The 20,020-nt window shown below is 42.2% G+C and overlaps 1 protein-coding gene across 2 annotated transcripts; it reads left to right on the top strand.

Moving 5' to 3' along the window:
- Positions 1–273: 273 nt before the first annotated feature.
- On the top strand, positions 274–13,065 carry LOC124283284. 2 transcript variants are annotated; one of them, XM_046719314.1, is made up of 12 exons: positions 274–365; positions 2,742–3,013; positions 4,420–4,513; positions 5,042–5,252; positions 7,022–7,108; positions 7,821–7,910; positions 9,333–9,452; positions 9,869–10,000; positions 10,666–10,782; positions 10,915–11,040; positions 12,213–12,272; positions 12,450–13,065. In XM_046719314.1, exons 2-12 carry the CDS (start codon positions 2,863–2,865, stop codon positions 12,621–12,623), a joined length of 1,362 nt encoding a protein of 453 aa, XP_046575270.1. In that variant the 5' UTR covers positions 274–365; positions 2,742–2,862; the 3' UTR covers positions 12,624–13,065. The 2 variants fall into 2 exon arrangements, with proteins under 2 accessions (XP_046575270.1, XP_046575271.1); XM_046719315.1 differs by having other exon boundaries at positions 9,333–9,443.
- The last annotated feature ends 6,955 nt before the right edge of the window (positions 13,066–20,020 follow it).

The following is a 20,020-nucleotide window of genomic DNA, read 5'->3' on the forward strand; positions in this document are numbered from 1 at the left end:
GACTCTTGACTTGCAACGATTGATAGCAGAGTTTCACGCATATAAAGACAGGCCTCCGTTGAATCTGAAGACCGGCTGGTACCCTGTTTTAATAGTTAGAGAACGTTAGAGTACAGCGTCTAGAGAGATATATGGCCTGAGCGCAAAACAAACACAGTGATAGGGTCTGTAAAGCCACAGGTGACACACTCGAAGCTGACACTCGATACTACCTGCATTTTCTCAGCGACGAAAAAATGCATTTGATATTCACTGTGGGGTTTCTTACGTAGAGTGGTATTGCTGTGCATTGCTGTTACGGGTGTGTTGTTTGAGTTACGGTTATACGTAACAAGAAGGATTGTAGCTAAATTGGACTGTGTAAGGTAAGAATTGTGTTGTTTGTTGAAATGTTATTAGAGTGTTGTTTTGTAACAATTTGAACACGAGTTATTATTCACGCAAAAAGCCTATATAAAGTGTTATTATTTTACAAGAATGTTGTCCTGAAATATTATAGGGCAGTGTGTGTGTGTGTGTGTGTGTGTGTGTGTGTGTGTGTGTGTGTGTGTGTACATACGGTCTGTCTTCCTTTATATTATAAGATTTCCTTTCAACATCTTGAAAAATTGCAGCATTTCCATACATTCACAGTCAATAAACCTTCATTAAAATAGGCAAGTACAATAAACATGCAGATGTTTAGTGTATACAATATACGTAGCCATGAATAATAATATAAGCATATGTTAGTCTATAAACCGCCCAAACCAACTATTTCTCAGCGTGTTATTACACACAATTACAGACAAAGGATCGCAAGGACAAAGTCATAGGTTTCTTTTCTGTAATGATAGCAATTTGAAACTGTCCTTTAGAAAAGAATTATGTAAAGATATCTAAATCAAATTATCAATACCTTCGCTGACAAACGTTCCCCTAAAGACAGCAGCACATACACGCATTGCTTTAATACTCCCCACGGAAATACCACCTGTTACCTCCTGCCGAGATCAAATGTAATCCCTTGGGTTCGGTCCGACTACAGTGTGATAAAACTGGATTTACACTGCAAATCCAGTCAAGATCTTTACAGCTGAGAACACATTGGTGAGATGAAGAATTCACGTAATGTCACTGATGTCATTAGATTGTTTCATCTTAGGAAGACATCACAACAGATCAGTTTTATAGATCTCTTTAATATTGCCTTCAGGTGTACACTAAATACACCTGTTGTTGGATCCTGGTCAGTGTAGGTCTCCAGCCATCGTGCCTGTAGTGAGAGCCGATCAAACTGGGGATTGGGTGGTTTCCTGCCATCATGCATGTAGTGAGAGCCGATCAAACTGGGGATTGGGTGGTTTGTAGCCATCATGCCTGTAGTAAAGGCCGACCAAACTGGGGATTGGGTGGTCTCCTGCCATCATGCCTGTAGTAAAAAAGCCGACCAAACTGAGGACTGGGTGGTCCCCTGCCATCTTGCCTGTTGTGAGAGCCGAACAAACTGGGGATTGGGTGGTCAGTGTAGGTCTCTTGCCATCATGTCTGTAGTAAAAGCTGACCAAACTGGGGATTGGGTGGTCTCCTGCCATCTTGCCTGTAGTGAGAGCCGACCAAATTGGGGATTGGGTGGTCAGTGTTGGTCTCCTGCCATCATGCCTGTAGTGAGAGCCGAACAAACTGGTGATTGGGTGGTCTCCTGCCATCATGCCTGTAGTGAGAGCCGACCAAACTGGAGATTGGGTGGTCAGTGTAGGTCTCCTGCCATCGTGCGTTTAGTAAAAGCCGACCAAACTGGGGATTGGGCGGTCTCCAGCCATGATGCTTTTAGTAAAAGCCGACCAAACTGGGGATTGGGTGGTCTCCTGCCATCATGCTTTTAGTAAAAGCCGACCAAACTGGGGATTGGGTGGTCTCCAGCCATGATGCTTTTAGTAAAAGCCGACCAAACTGAGGATTTGGTGGTTACGCTGCGTGCCGTTTTTTAACTGCATCACAGCTCATTCTTTTAGTCAGCTCTGTATTCGGTCAAGACTCGATTTACAGACCACCGGGCAAAAAAGTGATAAACCAGTGTTTCATGTTGGTTATACTTGGTACAAACATCTTATCAGACACAATGTAACATAGCTTCATCACTGTAACACAATTACGATGGATTACATAGCATTATAACAATTAACACAACATTATAACAAAGACTCACAGAGATTGCATGATGACTATTGCACTATTGTTTGTGTTATTGCGTAGGTGTAGAATATCAAACTGTCTACAGCATTGTATTTCATGTAATGAATAACATTTTACGTGGTCCATTAATGATTTCAGGCCAGGCACCAATTAGCTAACTGTACATGCTACCTTGTCATTGTGTTACAGTGAGTGAGTGAGTGAGTTTAGTTTTACGTCGCACTCGGCAATATTCCAGCTATATGGCGACGGTCTGTTATTAATCGAGTCAGGTCCAGACAATCCTGTGATCAACAGCATGAACATCGATCTACGCAATTCGGATACCATTGTGTTATAGCATTCGTGGTACAAGTACATGTAAGTTTGTTCGTTCGTTCGTTCATTCTCACCCTCTCTCTCGCCACCCGCGTTAAAATCGAGATAAAAAATTTCGACAAAGAAAACGAAGCAACAAAAGTGTTGTCTATTAAAATTCGCGGACTTTCTCACCAATGTGTCTCAACGTCTCAACTACAAACAAAAGAAAAAAGAAAATCGCCAAGAATCGTATTTACGTTTTCCAGTTGAACATTTCATCAAGGCAATGTGGACATTACGTCAACGTTGGATCGACTGGTGAACACTTAGAGATACTACCACCATGACGTGCACCAACTTCCCCCCCCTGCCGCCCTCAACGCCCGCATGGTGAGGAATGGCAACATCGTCGACTACTACTGTGCCGCAGGCTTCTCCATGACTTCAGGTTCCCTCAGAGCCACGTGTGTGAACCCCAACACCTGGTACCCTGACACGCCCCCCGTGTGTACAGTTATCAAAACTACCCCGGATGACGGTAGGTCGTATCTGTTGCTTATTCTTGACGTTCTATACGTATTTGAGTGAGTGAGTGTGGTTTTACGCCGATTTAGCAATATTCCAGCAATATCAATGCGGGGACACCAGAAAAGGGTTCACACATTGTACCCAATGTCGGGAATCGAACCCGGGCCGTCGGGGTGACGAGCGAATGCTTTAACCACTAGGCTATCCCATCGCCTCCCATATTTATTCAAACACAGAAACTTTAAGAAATTGAGTAGTCGTAAACATCCCGAACAGCATCTGCAACAGCTTTTTGTACATTTTATCGACGTCATCACAGTCGTCATGATGTTCATCGTAATCTCCATATCGGACAGGGGCGGTGGGGTAGCCTAGTGGTTAAAGCGCCCACCCGTCACGCCGAAGACCTGGGTTCGATTCCCCACGTTGGCGCAATATGTAAAGCCCATTTATGTGATAGTGTTGGAATATTGCTAAAATCATCGTTAACCCATACGCTCTCACTCATATCGAACAAATTGCCATCATATTGATGTCGGCTCTGATATCTGTCTCCATCATCACCGTCATCTTCTTCATCAGTTGTATTCCTAGGAAGCAAGTGACCTTGTCATCTACCTCAGTTGCTTGGTGTGGTCATCGGGCTTGCAAGATATCATCTTTGGTCTCTCAAACGCGGTTAACGCCTGAAACCCGCACCAATTCATGCTTTACCCCCCACACTAAGCTGACACGGTCTGATGTAACCGGGGCGGTGGGGTAGCCTAGTGGTTAAAGCGTTCGCTCGTCACGCCGAAGACCCGGGTTCGATTCCCCACATGAGTACAATGTGTGAAGCCCATTCCTGTTGTCCCCCGCCGTGATGTTGCTGGTATATTGTTAAAAGCGGCGTAACACTAAACTCACTTACTCACTCATGATGTAACTGAAGTACTGTTCGAAAGGGCGTTGACTTCAGCTCACTCACCCACAAATCCCTTGTTTTTCGGGAACATCGCCCTATTATGGACAAAGACGACGTTCAACTTTCGTCAAAGTTTCATCCACAAAGCGACCGTAAATCTATGTTAATGTATGGAAGTTACGATCCACTTAGCGTTACGATCGCTTTGTGGATCTGGCCACAGATAAGTTTCTGTCAGGGGTTGTGGATTATAGAAAGATCATTTTTGAAGAGCGAGAGCTCTAACCACAAACCTAAGCTACCAGTTCCTTACAGAAGTATATGGGTTGTACGTAAGGATATCTGTACCTGAATGGACTCAATGGAGGTCGCCATGGGAGCTATATTGATTTTGTAGACTTACGTCCCTTGGGTACGTCGGGATCCGCCGAACAGAGGTTCGATTATATTTTCGTGTAAGTAAATGTATGATTCATGTCCCATGCTGATTGATACTGATGACGATGTTGCAGTTGTACCGCTGTGGGTCCCCATAACGTGCGCCATCCTTCTCTCACTGATCGCGGCGACGTGTCTCGCCCTCGCCTGCTACTACTGCTGCTGCCGGTACTGTGAACTCTGGCACCTTCACACTCACAGGAAATAATTAGGGGCCCAGGGAAAGTCTAGCCCTATATAACCTACTCATGTAACGAATAAGGGAAATCAGTAAATCGATGTGAAGAATTAGACACTGCTAGGACCGAAGGTTCATCTTAAAGAATCCTTTCTCTGACATATATAATTTTCAGATCAACTGGAATAAAGTACATGTATATATATTGGGTTAAATATAAACTGAGAATCAAACGACATACTTTCCGTTGGGTAATTGAACAAGACCATTTGAAATGTACACCTATTTGTCCTATTTTATGGACGCTTCTAGTACTGCGTCACGCATTTTAGACAAGTGAACTTTTATATATATATATATGCTCACCCTTAATGAATACTACTCATATTTTTATTTTGTTAATATATTACATGAATGGGTGTTTTTATAAGACGAATATTTTTAAGCTGGAATAGAAAACAAAATAGTATGCTTTATAATACACAAAATGCTATTTATTTGTATTGTTATTGTTCCAGCGGAAGATGCTGCGCTAACTATAACAGAATCAGAGCTTCCACGGCCAGCATCCATGACGACGGTTACTATGACAACAAGGGTCACTATGGCAACCAGCAGTACAAAGGAGATGGTTACTATTATGACGATAGATATACTTACAGGAAGAGTGAGCCAGGGCGGAATCATGACGGGCCATATATCATTCCTGTCAGTAACAGACAACACCAGGTACATATGTTGCTTCCCGGGGGAAGGGAGTAAACTGACCACACGAGTTATGCCCCTTCTATGTCCCTGCTATTGGCCAATCAGATTTTACTTACCATAATACTTACAGTTCCTTCAGACCAAGTGGCAGCGCCCTCTCAAGACTGATTGATAATGATGATCTTTATGGTGATATAGGTCTTACCTCGCGAAAGGCTTCACTTCGCACCTTCATGTTAAAAACATGAAAAGATAGGGGAAAACATCTTTCTACGCCCAGTTAACGGTACGCATGATTTGGAAATCCTGCAGTCGGCCAATAGGGCCTGGAAGTCTTGCCAGTCGCCTCTTCCGGTACTAAGCTGGTTCCCGGCTCCCTTTGCGCGCGCCAACTTGCTATATGCGAGACACGGCCAAGCTTATTTCCGGTACTAGATTTCCGATGACAAGCGTATGTTCAAGAACCAGTTCTGGTTCCAAATTGCGCGACCGCCAAATATGACTTTACTAGACCCACACTCCATCGCAGTGATGACTTAGCATAACATCACTGCCACAGGCTGTTTTGCATATCACGTGACCTGACTTTTCTCTTGTTTGTAAACAAACGCACACATTCGTAAATAAGAAGAAACGGGCCTAACGCAAGCTTTTCGGCGCGCTCTTCATGATGTTTTACATTGTTACATAAATAATCTCCTACAATTGCGACAGTTAGGTCTAGGACAGTACATATTTAGATATCAAAGGGGCTGGATCGTTTGCTCTCCGTCGGCTTCGATGACAGCACGTGAAGCCGTACAACCTATGTAAACAAAGGATCGCTACGCAAATCGAAATAGTGTTACACGTTTTAGGATATTTTCGCAGCGAAACTAAACCATTCTAGCAAAGATGTTTAATTAGATGTGTAGACTCGTCAAAAATAAAAGAGTTAAAGAGATATGTACATTATATTGAATGGACTGTGTAGGATGTGATCAATCGTCACATCTTTCTGGCCTGTGGCAGAGATAATATATTGGTCGCATGGAAGGAGAGTGTACTAGACCGGACCAAGTGTACAACCATGCTTGGTTGTCACAGCTGTTGACAGTCGTGATAGTTGGCTTACTGTCAAACTGACAACCATGAGACCATTCGAAAAGGTATGAAACGCGACTAAGGTCTTGCGAAGTGCCGTGACCTAATTACGGGACCTATAACTAATGGGCAGCTTACGAACCGAATGTCGATTTCGTTATATGATTTTGACTGAACGACGGAAAGACTCGATGATCCAGCCAAACTCCATAATTCCAGCCAAGTTCAGCAAGGGTGGAAACTGGGCTTTCATAATCAGTTATCTCCCTTGTCACTAGAAGATGCGTCTTACGTGAAGTAATGTTTTTGTTTGTCTATCGGTTGTGCGACCAAACCATGTCATTCCTGTTGAAAGAACCTATATTCATTCAACTCATTTTATATTAGGACAGGAATTAAGACAAGATTATCTAAATGATTTTGCGAACTTTTATTATAATCTTAAGATTATGTTCCATGTGGTCATTTAAGGAGAAAAATATGTCCTAAGAATAAAATCATGCTTATCTAGATACTGAGTAAAACAATAAATTATATGTTTGTGTCGCCTGATTAAATTAATGTTTGTATTAGTAGGACTTATTTCACCAGGATTTCTATATTTTGCGCAACTTATTGGTGTCTTGGTGTACTTTCTTTTGGACGTCACTACAACTGGGATGTTGCTGGCAGCGGTAACATACATATAGTCTCATTTCATTTTACAGTACCCTCTGAACAGATCCTATGTGGAATATGTTACACGTGAACCACAAAAGCAGAAACCGAAACCGTACAGCCACATCCCTTCCAAGGTATGTAACACTGACTGACTGACTGAGTTTGGTTTTACGCCGCTTTTAGCAATATTCCAGCAACATCACGGCGGGGGGACACCAGAAATGGGTTTCACACATTATACCCATGTGGGGATTCGAACCCGGGTCTTCGTCGTGACGAGCCAATGCTTTAACCATTAGGCTACCCCACCGCCCCAGGTATGTAACAATTTGTGCTTATTACAATGAGTAATGAACCTCTGCACGTATACATAGCTCAAGACAATCACAGATGAACATCAGTCCCATTTAAAAATGCTATTTTGAAAATTATTGGCATGAGCGCCCACAGAATTCGAAGCTTCATATATGGATCTCAAAATGAACGTGAACAGGCAGTCCGAGAGCAGAATAAAGGTCGTGTTATAATGGTATATTGTAATATGTTGTGGTTTTTGAACGCTAAGGTATTTCCACTCAAACTCTCACGAGAGAACGTCTGTTTCTTCTGCTCAGAACGGTATTTCCGATTTCAGAACAGAGATGATTAAACAAATAATCGAATCGTTTCAGAAAATAACTGACATCTGCTTGACTTTACACTGTGCTCTCCTTTTTATCACTGGGTGGTTAGAATTCACCTGACATGACCTATTCACGGTTTTGCCAATCTTGACCACGAGAGACAACGCAGAGAACAAACATTGTAAAGATACTGTGTAAAGATAACTTGATGTATTCCCTACAGGTGCGAACCACGCCCACATCCACCACCCCACGTGTTGATGTTGTCCACGTGGTCCAACTCACCAATGGTCAACTCGTCCCAATGGACAAGGTACATTCGTCGATGTGACTCAACTTGTCATATGTCTATTGCTTATGTTCGTGTTTCCATCTCTGTATATTTTCTATCAGTATCAGTTCGGATACATTGAACACTCAGATCTCAACTTTGATTGTCTGGCACTAAGTAAGGATATATACTTAGTACAAAACGTGAAGTGTCACTTAAATCGTATGAGCACATTGTTAGGGAGCAATTGTAAACTTGAGGATACATTTATCTCATTCTGACAAGCAATGACACAGTCAAATACATGTCAATTCGTTATGCACGCGACCCATGAAGATTCGGGTTAGAATTGCTCTTCAGTAACCCATGCTTGTCGTAAGAGGCGACTAACGGGATCGGGTGGTCAGGCTCGCTGACTTGGTTGACACATGTCATCGGTTCCCAACTGCGTAGATCGATGCCCATGCTGTTGATCACTAGACTGTCTGGTCCAGACTCGATTATTTACAGACCGCCGCCATATAGCTGGAATATTGAATATTGCCAGTCCCGTTAGTCGCCTCTTACGACAAGCATGGGTTGCTGAAGGTCAATTCTAACCCGGATCTTCCTGGGTCCAAACAATTCAGAAGTTGGATAAGGTACAAGTAGTGATCAAAGCGAACTGATCCTACACACGCTATTGAATTATTGGTTCTTCTACACTGATTGTGCTAGGTACCTTTCTGGAACACTGTCTTTTATTCAACCCTGTTTGGCACTGACGGTTAAGGTTTTTAAGCATTCTTTTCTTTGAACGTATGTATGTTCTTCGAATACCGCGTGGCAACAGCATATGAGGTGTATAACCGACATGTTTTGGTTGTTTGCTCCTAACATTCATTCTGTTCTCTATGAAGCTCTCGTCGTTTTTATAACATGTCTTTTTTAAATTTGAATAACGTTTCAAACATTGTGTGGCGTAACCTTTTTCCAGAAAATACATCGTTACTACAAATGGGAGCATGACGTCCTCGTGAAGACGACAAACAGAGTTTTTGAGAGACATTATAACTCACTTCACATATGCGTTGCACAAATATGTACTTCTAACAGTTATTCGTATTGCTCTTGAATACATCCAAACTCTAAATACCGCCCAAGCATAGGCGGATCAAGAGAGGGGTGCAGGAGTGCCCCCACTTTTTTTTTGCCCTGAAAGTATACTAAATGACCATTGAAACTCTTATGAAAATGAACTGTGCACACACTCAACCCCCCACCCCACCCTACACACACACACACACACACCTTTCTCAAACAGCTGTATCCGCTCCTGCCAAAGACGGTGTATCTAGATCTAGCTCTAGATATTCCAGTATGACTGACTAGCACCTATATATTTTGACTATCATCTATACATATCTCAGTGCGACCGTCTGGCACCCACACGTCTGAGACTGTAGCACCTTCTGTGTGTTCCAGTACCTGAGGGAACATCCTGGAGCCCGTCTGGAGACCCTGGGGGATAGGGACGTGGTGTATTCCCCGACAAACAAGACTGAAAATAAACCAAGACTCGCATGGAAGACTAATGTAAGTAGTGTATTAACAAATAAACCCCTATAATTCGGAAACCTTACAATCTGGACGATTACTCACTGAACCGAACACATGCTAAGTGTCATCACTCCAGATGTTTGAATGAATCTTCAACCCTTACTCCCTAACCATGGATCGTGTTTAGACATAGTCTTATGTGTACATCATGTTGTAAGTATCTGTTCTTTTTAATTCATTCGCACACACACAATTGCTCACGACACCTTTATGAATCTACGGGGTGGTGAGGTAGCCTAGTGGTTAAAACGTTTGTTCGTCACACCGGTTCGATTCGACATGGGTACAATGTGTGAAGCCCATTTCTGGTGTCCTCCGCCGTGATATTGCTGGAATATTTTGTTAAGAGCGGCATAAAACCATACTCATTCACTGACTGGCTCTTTTTCTTCCTGTCTCAGAACAAGAAGACTCCCCCACCTCCTGTTGTAGCGTCACGTGACAGCAACTCCACCGACCCCGTCGTTGTCACCGTGATGAACGACCTGAACTACAACCATCCCGAAAAGGAGAAGGACAAGAAACCAAAGGCGGTACGGTGTTACTATGTCCACGTGTAAATGGTATTTAAAGCAGGAAAGTGTGTATTCCGTTTGTGAGCAGGAGCGGTGAATTATAGTCCCCTACATTGCTGAGCCTGATCTTTGGCCCCTGGACTAGGATGCCATCTCCTGACATTGGTGTAAGAGTAACCGTACAGGATTAACTTAACCATTGACCGCAGCCACATAACTGGCTTATTGCTGGGTGCGCCTTAAACGACAAACAGAAAACCAAACCATTAAAGCTACAAGCATGGTCTAGGGCCGTTAAGCGACGCTCAAGCAGAGTTACCTGCCGTAACTGTCAGGATCCGCTTACAATCTTGATACCCAAAGAGGTAAAACTCCTTCACTCCTTACGTCACTTTTGTTTGACTAAGCAGTAAGTCTATACCAGACGGGCCAGTGATTGGTCAACATGATGACAACTGATCTACCCGCTTGGGATACGATGACGTGCATCAAGTAAGTCAGCGAGTCTGACCACCCAATTTTGGGACATTCCTTCCACATGAAATTTATTTGCCGTTATGTTCTAGAAATACGATGTTCAACACATATTACTCAAACAATATAAATCTAATTCTTAAGATATAGCACAATTCTCACCTAAAAACAACTTTATTTGACGTATATTTATCAAATCTTACCATCAGGCCAGTAAGAAGATCCCTCTCCAGCCACAACAGCCTAGTCACGTGATCGGGATCAACACACAAGCTGGCGCGGCTAGACGGCCACGGGAAGAAGACGTTAAGCCACCGAGAGAAAGGGTAAGACATCATAAGGGACAGATTCTTGATTGAAGTAGTGGATTTGTCTGTTTGTAGATTCGACCTGACCAAGATGTAGATGTAACTCTGGATAATATTAAAAATTCTTATCAAAGTATCATTAACTTGCAGAAAGATAAATCCACGAAAGAAGTGGAGGAAAACAACTCGAAAGTCGGCAACGACCACCATCCGGACAACGACACCAAGGACGACAGGGGTTCAAAAAGAGACGACGACGATGATAGCGGCATTAATGTATGCAAATGGCCGTATATTCAACAGAGATTCAATATGTATACGTGAACCGTTTGCATGTCGTCTGGCCTATATCAAAGTCTAGTAGCCTTTCAAGCCTACTACCGCCTCCGTGGTGTAGTGGTTAGAGCGTCCGCCCGGAGAGCGGAAGGTCGCGGGTTCGATCCCCGACCGCGTCATACCAAAAGACGTTAAAATATGGTACTTGTTGGTCCCTGCCTGGCGCTCGGCATTAATGGGTACAACAAGGACTGGTCGGCTCGGAGTCAGTATACTGTGTCTGAGTGGGGTATTAATGCTTCACTGCGGCATGGTATCTCAGTGGGCTAGCACTATAAAACCAGCTTCCGTCTGGGCTAGTACAAGCAGCCGCACATACACATACACACGCATGCACGTCGTCATATGAGCGAAATATTCTCAAGCACGACGTAAAACCCAATTTCACCTCACCTTGAAGCCTACTTATCAGTGCTAACATATGAGAGGACTAAACATTTCAGAAAATCAAAATCCGGATTCTCAAGACGCAATTGCTCGTTTTGGCAACCATCGCCTGTCGAATTTGCGCTGAAATATTTCAAAAGGTTAAGCAAAGGAAAGGTGGAGGTGATGAAATATGTTGTCTGTATGCCTCGGTTTCTGTACGTGGAAATGCGGCAATAAGTACATTCACCATTATAATCTGTCATTTTGTTCTTTCTCTGGGTCATTATCTCAAATCTTTATCAGATTGATCAGGTTGTCTGCTCATCTTTGAGAAGCCATTAGAAAAAGGAGCGGCGATCGGATCGGATATCGCGTTTTTCCAAAAGAGACACAACTCGCAACATCACGATTACGCCAAGAAGTAGCTTTGAAATGGCAAGGCTTTGAAAACTGGGCTTTGATATAGCTAGTGAGACACTCTTGTCCTACGAAGATGATGTATATAAATAGACCTTTATCAAGGTAAAATCATAACACATGCAGTTATTAGCATAAATCTATTATGTGTATTCAAAGAAAAGATTGAACCAACCAAGTTCAACATTTTACTGAGGTTTTCCGTACGACATATTTCTTTATATATTATAATAATACACAGTATTTTGAAAGCTCGTAAATGAAATACGTTGATTTTACTTGAGTTAGTTGCGAGCAGGTTGTTGACACTTTAGTTTTCATCCTAGAATGAGTCAGAGCCAGGAGAGCCAATCAGAGCGCAATACGTCAGATCCGGTAGCACCCTGGTAAGTGTACGTCTATGTAACTGTAGATGTGGTCTAAAAATATTGTGTACATATCGTAACTTGATTTAATTAAAATTGACTTCATTATCGGTGTCATGTTGACTGACATTTGTGTGTTAATCGAAAACAAATACAATCATATATCATGATCGCTGACTTGTCTCCTCTTGCTTCCAGGACTTTGACCTTGACCTTGAAGACAACAATACACCACCCCATGGTACTAGACCAGAGTTCAAGAGACACGCCTTCGCTGTGTTAGATCACAACAGGACGAAACGGGCCAGGGAATTCCCTGCCTGGAGACCCCACGCCAACCCGGTCCGAAACATCAACACAAGCACCCAGTGATGACGTTATAAAACTATAAGGCATCCGGTGGAATATCGAAGAGTTATCATGCGAAAAGCTAGTATAAATATGGAACACCTAATCTTGTTGATAGATGTACGACACGTTCTGGTAGTTGTACCAGCGGACCTTATGACACCGTGTGTAGATTTATGAAGGTGTCGTGGGCAATTATGTATGTACGAAGCGGTTGAAAAGTACATAGAGCCTCTAAGGTTTTAGGATTTTAAGCAGGTGTAGACAATCTCGCACAATAACAGTATTAGATGTGTTAGACGCTTTAAAGGAGCTAGCGTTTGACTTTTTAAGGGGTTTTGGCTTTAGATCTTTAGGTACTATACTTTAGAGTCCTAATCTCGCATAAGTGATGAGTGAGTGGGTCATTTCAGTTTTACGCCGCACTCAGCAATATTCCGGTTATATGACGGCGGTCTGTAAATAATGGCGTCTGGACAAGACAATCCAGTGATCAACAGCAAGCGCATCGATCTATGCAATTGGGATACGATGACATGTGTCAATTAAGTCAGCGAGCCTGACCACCCGATCCTGTTAGTCGCCCATAAGCGATGAAGTAGTCGTTGACGGATGTTGCTAATTGTCTGTAACATTACATCTGGTTTGGTGGATGATTGGAAGATATTTGTTTCAGCATTTATTTCAGTGAGCACAGGAGTGAGTTTTGTTTGTTGCTTCTTTGGACAGTGTTTCATTTGGTGTAGGTTCAGGCGTCCATCACGTTGGAGAAGCCGACGGGCACGGGGATATCCAAGGTTCTTAAGGAAGGACAGAATAGTGCGTTGTTGAAAAGGAATCCGAGAAAGCATATGCAGTTCTACAGTCGTTTATAAATAGTTTTATGTGTTGTGTCAGTTGATGAAAATTAGGTAAGTCAACAATGTACATGACCTATGGACGTGTGTTTTCGTATATTTTTATGACATGCTGCCAGTTGTTGACTCACTCAGACACCCTATCTAATGTTGTCGGAGACAAAGAGAGCAAAACGCTTTGGTTAGATGTATTCGTCTGACCATCGGAATGACTTAAGACTGGGTCAAACAAACTGTAATGGACAGGCGACATAGTATCGAATCACATTTATCATGAATGCGGCACGGTGCGTGGACGAGATTTGTCATCAGTGATTGCTCAAGTATTGTCGCACTACGGGAAGTTGTTCCAGCATGATACTGCAAGACACCATACTGCCAGACTGACTCAGGTTGACGTAAGAACAGAGGATGTAGTGATTTCCACAACTTGGGTTATCAGGCAAGACCACAAAATACAATCAAGCCCCAGGTAAATGTGCAGCAACTGGAAGTAAGTTTTCTCATGCATCCATCATTTGCTTCTTCGATGAGCCGGCGGTAGCAAACTTGCATTGATTCCTATATGTCACACAAGATGTTAACATTTAACACGGTATGGAAACTGAATTTCACGATTTTCTAGAAAGTTGTGGAATTCTGTAAAGTGGCGTTTGTCTTCTGTGATGTCTCGGAGGTCTGGTCATCACCTGGGAGTGCAGTCTGTGTACTGGTGTTGTGTTTACAGATGAAACGTAACGAAAATACATTTTGAATGCAGGACAGTATGCTGTTAGTTTATTGGCGGTTTAACATGATGTATTCTTTCTTTGACACGTCTGTTTGTGTTGGTCAAACATTTCTAAACAGAATGTCTTTTACTGAAATAGATCTCTAACCATCTATCTGACATTTGTTCCAAATTACCATGTTTGCGCATAGATTCCCCACATGGGTACAATGTGTGAAGCCCATTTCCGGTGTCCCCAGCCGTGATATTGCTGGAATATTGCTAAAAGCGGCATAAAACCTTACTCACTCACTTTCGCATTACAACCATGTTGTTCCGTTTAATGCCGATATATATATATATATATAAAACATATTTGAGACAAACGCCAAGTGTACACTTTTGTACATTAGCGTATTTGTAAGTTTTCATTGACAAATCTTATCAGAGGCATTCTTCTCTATATCGCAGTTATATTTTTCAAAGCTTTTCCATACTGTTGAAGCGTCATGTAAATAAATAGTTTTTTCACCTGATATTTTTTGCAACATGTACAAAATCATGTTTTTGTTGTTGGTCGACGTTAAGCCCTTTCGTATTTACTATTATCGACAAGCAATCTGTGATAGACGACAGTTTTATTTCATAAAATAAACTTATTATAGACAAAAACGTTTGAGTCTCTTTATTACGTATGGTCCCTATGTGTCTATATTCAAGACTTGATCCCCTTTATTTATTTATCTGATATCCCCTTTATCGACAAACAATGTGTGATGGCCGTAAGTTTTATGGAATCCTAGAACGGACATTGTCGCGTTGTCGCCCTCTCAAAAACAAGCAAAAAGAGGCAAAATTAACCAAAGCGGGACAATGCGACAACGCGACATTTCGGCCATTTGTCGCTTTGTCGCTATGTCGCGTTTTGAATATATTCTATTCATCCAAAGGGCATTTTTCTAACATAGCGACAATTTTCAAGGTTAAAATATCGCGTTGTCGCCACATCTAAGATGTTTGAAAAAAAAAAGCCTAAAAATGCACGACAATGCGACAACGCGACATAATGATTATGTCGCATTGTCGCCCTTTTCGATTACCTGTGCGCATGTGTAGAAAGTCAATTAGTCTACGCATGCGCAGGAAATGTTATACTCTATTTCAGACTTCTGTTGTCTTTTTGTTACCTCCAGTGGTTTTAAAAACGAAGTAGTACTCACAATGGCAATGGGGGCTGCTTTTCTTTTATATTATAAAATAATATTATTTTCATTATATTGTTTGTGTCTCCATGTAGCTTTGCATCGTGCTTATGACATGCTTATGACTCAAGAACTGACTTGTAAACGCAAGTTATTCTTTTCTCTGAAACAGCAAACATCGATATGTACAAATCATGCTGAGTTTTAGACTGGCATGGATATTAATAAGACATTTGACATACCACCTGTTGAAATAAACGGGTGGTATACAGAAATTTAGGACGGACAACCTATTGGGTTAAGGGGGGATAATGTTCTTTCGAGATTCAGTGACCCCGTCAATCGAATCGTTAATCACTGAGTGTTTTGACAGATTCGGTCATGGTTTGCGGTTCGATCAAGGAGGATGCCAATCATCTCGCAAGACATTTCATTTGAAGCCTATGGCGTTAACTAGCCGTAAAACGTCCAGGTATCGAAACACACATACGTTTATGTACCTTTCTATTCAAATTACTAACGCTATCGGTGATTTCCCATACCGCGCTTTGTCCACTTAGACACAGATGCCCTCACTTATAAGGAAACTACGCTCGGACATCCTGACTGTTCTTGAATATTGGAGGCGCACCTACAACCTAGCGGTTAAAGCGTACGCTCGTCATGCAGAAAGTTCGAGTTCAAGATACTATGTGTGAGTACTATACGTGCAGCCCAGTTCTGGTGTCCCTACACACCCATCCCCACCCCAACCGTGATATTGTTGGAATATTGCTAAAAGCGCGTAAAGCCATACTCACTCCCAAAACATGCAAGTCTTCAAAATGCTCAAGCCTTGCATTTTTCTTACTGAACTTTTATGTGAACTGTCGTACAAAGAAAAGGAGATCACCTGTTGTTTTGGAGGTTTTTTTCCAAAGAACAAAGTAACTATTTGAGAAAAAACCTTTTGACCACACCACACATATCATTTCTAAGCATTATTACCTTAACCCAAATTTTCACAGGAAAAAATGAATAAATGTTATAAATCTTACACAATGCAGTAGTACGAAAATCCTAAGCCATGTAGTGGAGCACTGTCGGCCTTTAAGAATGCATGATGTTGAACCAACGACAACGTGACCTCAGAAAATATCCGTTAAAGTGACGAGTTTCTCTTAAAGCCACCAGTGAAGATCCGGGTTAGAATTGGTCTTCAGTAACCCATGCTTGTCGTAAGAGGTGACTGACGGGATCGGGTGGTCAGGCTCGCTGACTTGGTTGACACATGTCATCGTATTCCAATTGCGTAGATCGATGCTTATGCTGTTGATCACTGGATTGTCTGGTCCAGACTCGATTATTTACAGACCGCAGTCACATAGTAGGGCTATTGCTGGGTGCGGCGTAAACCAAATTAAGATTTAATGCAGCTATACAAAAAGACTTTCTGTGAGTTTGTCTGATCGGCCTGTCGAATAAACTGATCAGACATACGTTGAAAGAAATTAGAATTTTCGAGCATGTGGGTTATAGCTTAAATAGGACAAGACGCATTCGTCAAGAATAGGTTTAATCCATACAATGCGATGAATATACATTATTTACCAATCTATTTACTGAACTGTTATGGACAATAACTGAGTATGTTCTTTTATTTACGACTTGTAATCAGTTTAACCAGTGGGATACGATGCATGTATAAATATTAACGCAAACAGGAAGACGGCCATTTTGGCCATAAAGAATATACATGCTGGTATAATGTCATCGGAAGCAGAAATAGTACTATACAAGAGGCGTTTGAAATGGTAATTGGGAATTAATTTAATTATTCCATTTGATTGTTGTTACGAATGTGTTGATTGAAACAACAGGGGTTAGACAAGACAGCATTTTACGGGTCTGGCAAGTCAATAAGCCATTCATGGCGCCATCTTGATTAAACCACAGGTGTCTCTTCAGCAGGTACAAGGTATAATAGAACCAATAACAAATACTAGTAGATCATATCTTGCCAACATAAACTACCCGTACCACAAGAGGCGCTTCTCCACCCTGCCAACACCGTGACGACACAAACACAATGACAGTCGCTCATCTGCAGACAATAGCGCTCTTTTAACGGACCTTTGGAAATTTGTTATGCTCTGTCGGGGAGACACCATAGCATACGTATATATACACAGAGAGGCATAGAAGTATAGAGAAGGGTTATCGATATAAACCGAGCTGGTTTATCTCTAGAAAAAGATGTCGTTGAGAAACATTGCTATCATTGTTGGAATGTTGAACATTCAAGGTATGACATTAATAGTTAACTAACTATCTATTATGTTTTGGTTCTTTTGAACTATGTTTGATTTTTCTTTGTCGTGTGTGTGTGTGTGTGTGTGTTGTTTGTTTGTTTTCGATTTTGTCGTCTTCTTACGTAAAGTAATATGTTTTTGTAGTAAAAATGAATGTATGTATTTTCCAAACAGAAACATGGGTAATTGTCTTGAATACTTGTGATGCTGATAAAACTAAGTAAAGCATTCCCTCCTAAAGAAGAATATCATGTTTTGATAGCTCCGTTTGTGAGGTTGTGAATGAAGTGATATTGTTTCTTTTTTGTTTGTTTACTAACTTTATCTGTGTACTAAACTGTCCATTATGTTATTTGCTACTGGAAACCTGCCTCATATTTTTAAGAAGAGTTGTGTGGTAAATTGCCAGAAAACTACAATTTCCAGAAAGACGTTCTTCCGTATTTAGACTTCAGGTACACCCAGAAAATCATTCAACAACGCGTATTGCAATACAGCAAATATCAGTTGGAATTTTGGGGAAATTAGGCGAAAGGTCAGTGTACGGCGATATTTTTTATTCATTATAAGGGCACTTCGAAAGTGGCAGTATGTTGTCGGGGAAACAAGAAATCAAACACGCGGCAAAACACATCATTACTTTATTGTGTCCCGTAGAAACACTCACACTGTTGTCACTGTTGGCACAACCTTACAGTAACAATATGTCATTTGTTTAATTCTTCGAACTACAAAACTTATAAAACCGCCAAAGACAGTTTATGGCAGCTTGTATCATAATTCAGACCCAAGTTCCTAATATGTTTAGAAACTTCCAAGTAATGTACCGCCCTACCCACTTCGATACGTAAAAGCATGCTTGTCTTGTAGTGGACACCAACCAGGCCGCGACAACCACGGCCACGACAACCACGGCCACGACAACCACGGCCACGACAACCACGGCCGCGACAACCACGGCCACGACAACCACGACTGTTACCAACTGTCCTGACCCCCTTGGCATCCCGAACGCCTACATCGTGACGTCTTCGCCGTATACCGAGGGAGATCTTGTGACGTACCGGTGTTATACCGGGTTCACAATGACCGGAGCCCCGTCACAGACCTGTGGGTCAAGCGGCACCTGGCAGGGCAACGAGCCCACGTGTGCCCCCGTCGACATGTCGGACACCGTTAACCAAAACGTCAACTACACAGGTAGGTGTCACGATAATTGCGCCAATATTATTGTGACAATTATTCTTTAATGGTGATCCTAACTCAACTAAACAGGAAGTACCATACACATGATGATTACGATACCGTTGAGCATATGTCTTTGTGATAATCATAACATCAGCCACTCAGGTGAAAATAATTCCCTCATGATAATCAGCTACACAGGTGAGAATCTTTGTTTCGTGATAATCACGGCCTGGAATACGCGTCATCCACTCTTGCTGCAAGGTCAAATCTGCAACGGTGGCTGACGGTGGCTGACATCTCTAAACCGTCTCTCCAGTTCATCCCACAAATGCTCGAACGGGTTCAAACCTGGTGAATTCGAGTGTAACCGGAAGTTGGTCGAGGGCGGTCCGCGACACTTCCTGTTTGTTGATTGCGACTTATGGGATCGTTATTCTGCATTACACTGTATGTTTGACGCAGAATAGCCTGGCAACAGCTGTTTGCAAAGTTCCTGTCTTGAGCAGTACCAGAGCACGATGTCTTTCTTCCCTGACGTGGCATCGTTTCAAATGGCCACGCCATTTATACATTCGACTCCAGGGAGGAACAGTTTGCTTTGGCAATTGTATTAAGTGAAGATGTGTTTCCCTGATCGTGTACACTTCTAGAAACACAAACCGCGATCTGAACTCGTTAGGACACGATGATCAAGTACACTAATATTTGTTACAGGACTATAATATATATCCTGAAAGTCCTTTAAAAAGTGTGCCAATACACTATTTATGGTTGATAAGTCATTCCTGATGGACGTGTGAGAGACAGTTATGCGTTCAAATCTTATCGTGGGTCGCATACAAGTCAAGCTGCCTGTCGCCTTATCGCTACCATCTCATCCATGTAAATACCCATTTACCTACGGGTTCCAATGACGGAACTAAGTTTCCTGTGTATTTATATAACAAGACTTCTCACTAATTGATAATGAATGGTTGGTTCCATTATTCCAGACACGCCGTTCATGATGCCGGAGTGGTCTGTCATCCTGGTGTGCGTGGTGGTGGGGATGATACTCCTCCTGATCTGTGCCCTCATCGTCGCTGCTATCTGTTCCATGTGAGCATTGAACGTCGGTTTAGAACGTCAGCATAGAGTAATAGCTTAGAACGTCAGATAAAGCGTCAGCATGGAG

Source organism: Haliotis rubra, unplaced genomic scaffold (assembly GCF_003918875.1).
Source record: "Haliotis rubra isolate DU_JTF1 unplaced genomic scaffold, ASM391887v1 Scf312, whole genome shotgun sequence".
Classification (NCBI taxonomy): Eukaryota; Metazoa; Mollusca; class Gastropoda; order Lepetellida; family Haliotidae; genus Haliotis; species Haliotis rubra.

Excerpts from the sequence above, each read along its gene's own strand:
- LOC124283284 (XM_046719314.1), top strand. The coding sequence starts at position 2,863 with ATGGTGAGGAATGGCAACATCGTCGACTACTACTGTGCCGCAGGCTTC. Across the intron at positions 11,041-12,212 it reads ACGATGATAGCGGCATTAAT|AATGAGTCAGAGCCAGGAGA; the intron begins GTATGCAAATGG and ends TTTTCATCCTAG. Across the intron at positions 12,273-12,449 it reads TCAGATCCGGTAGCACCCTG|GACTTTGACCTTGACCTTGA; the intron begins GTAAGTGTACGT and ends TCTTGCTTCCAG.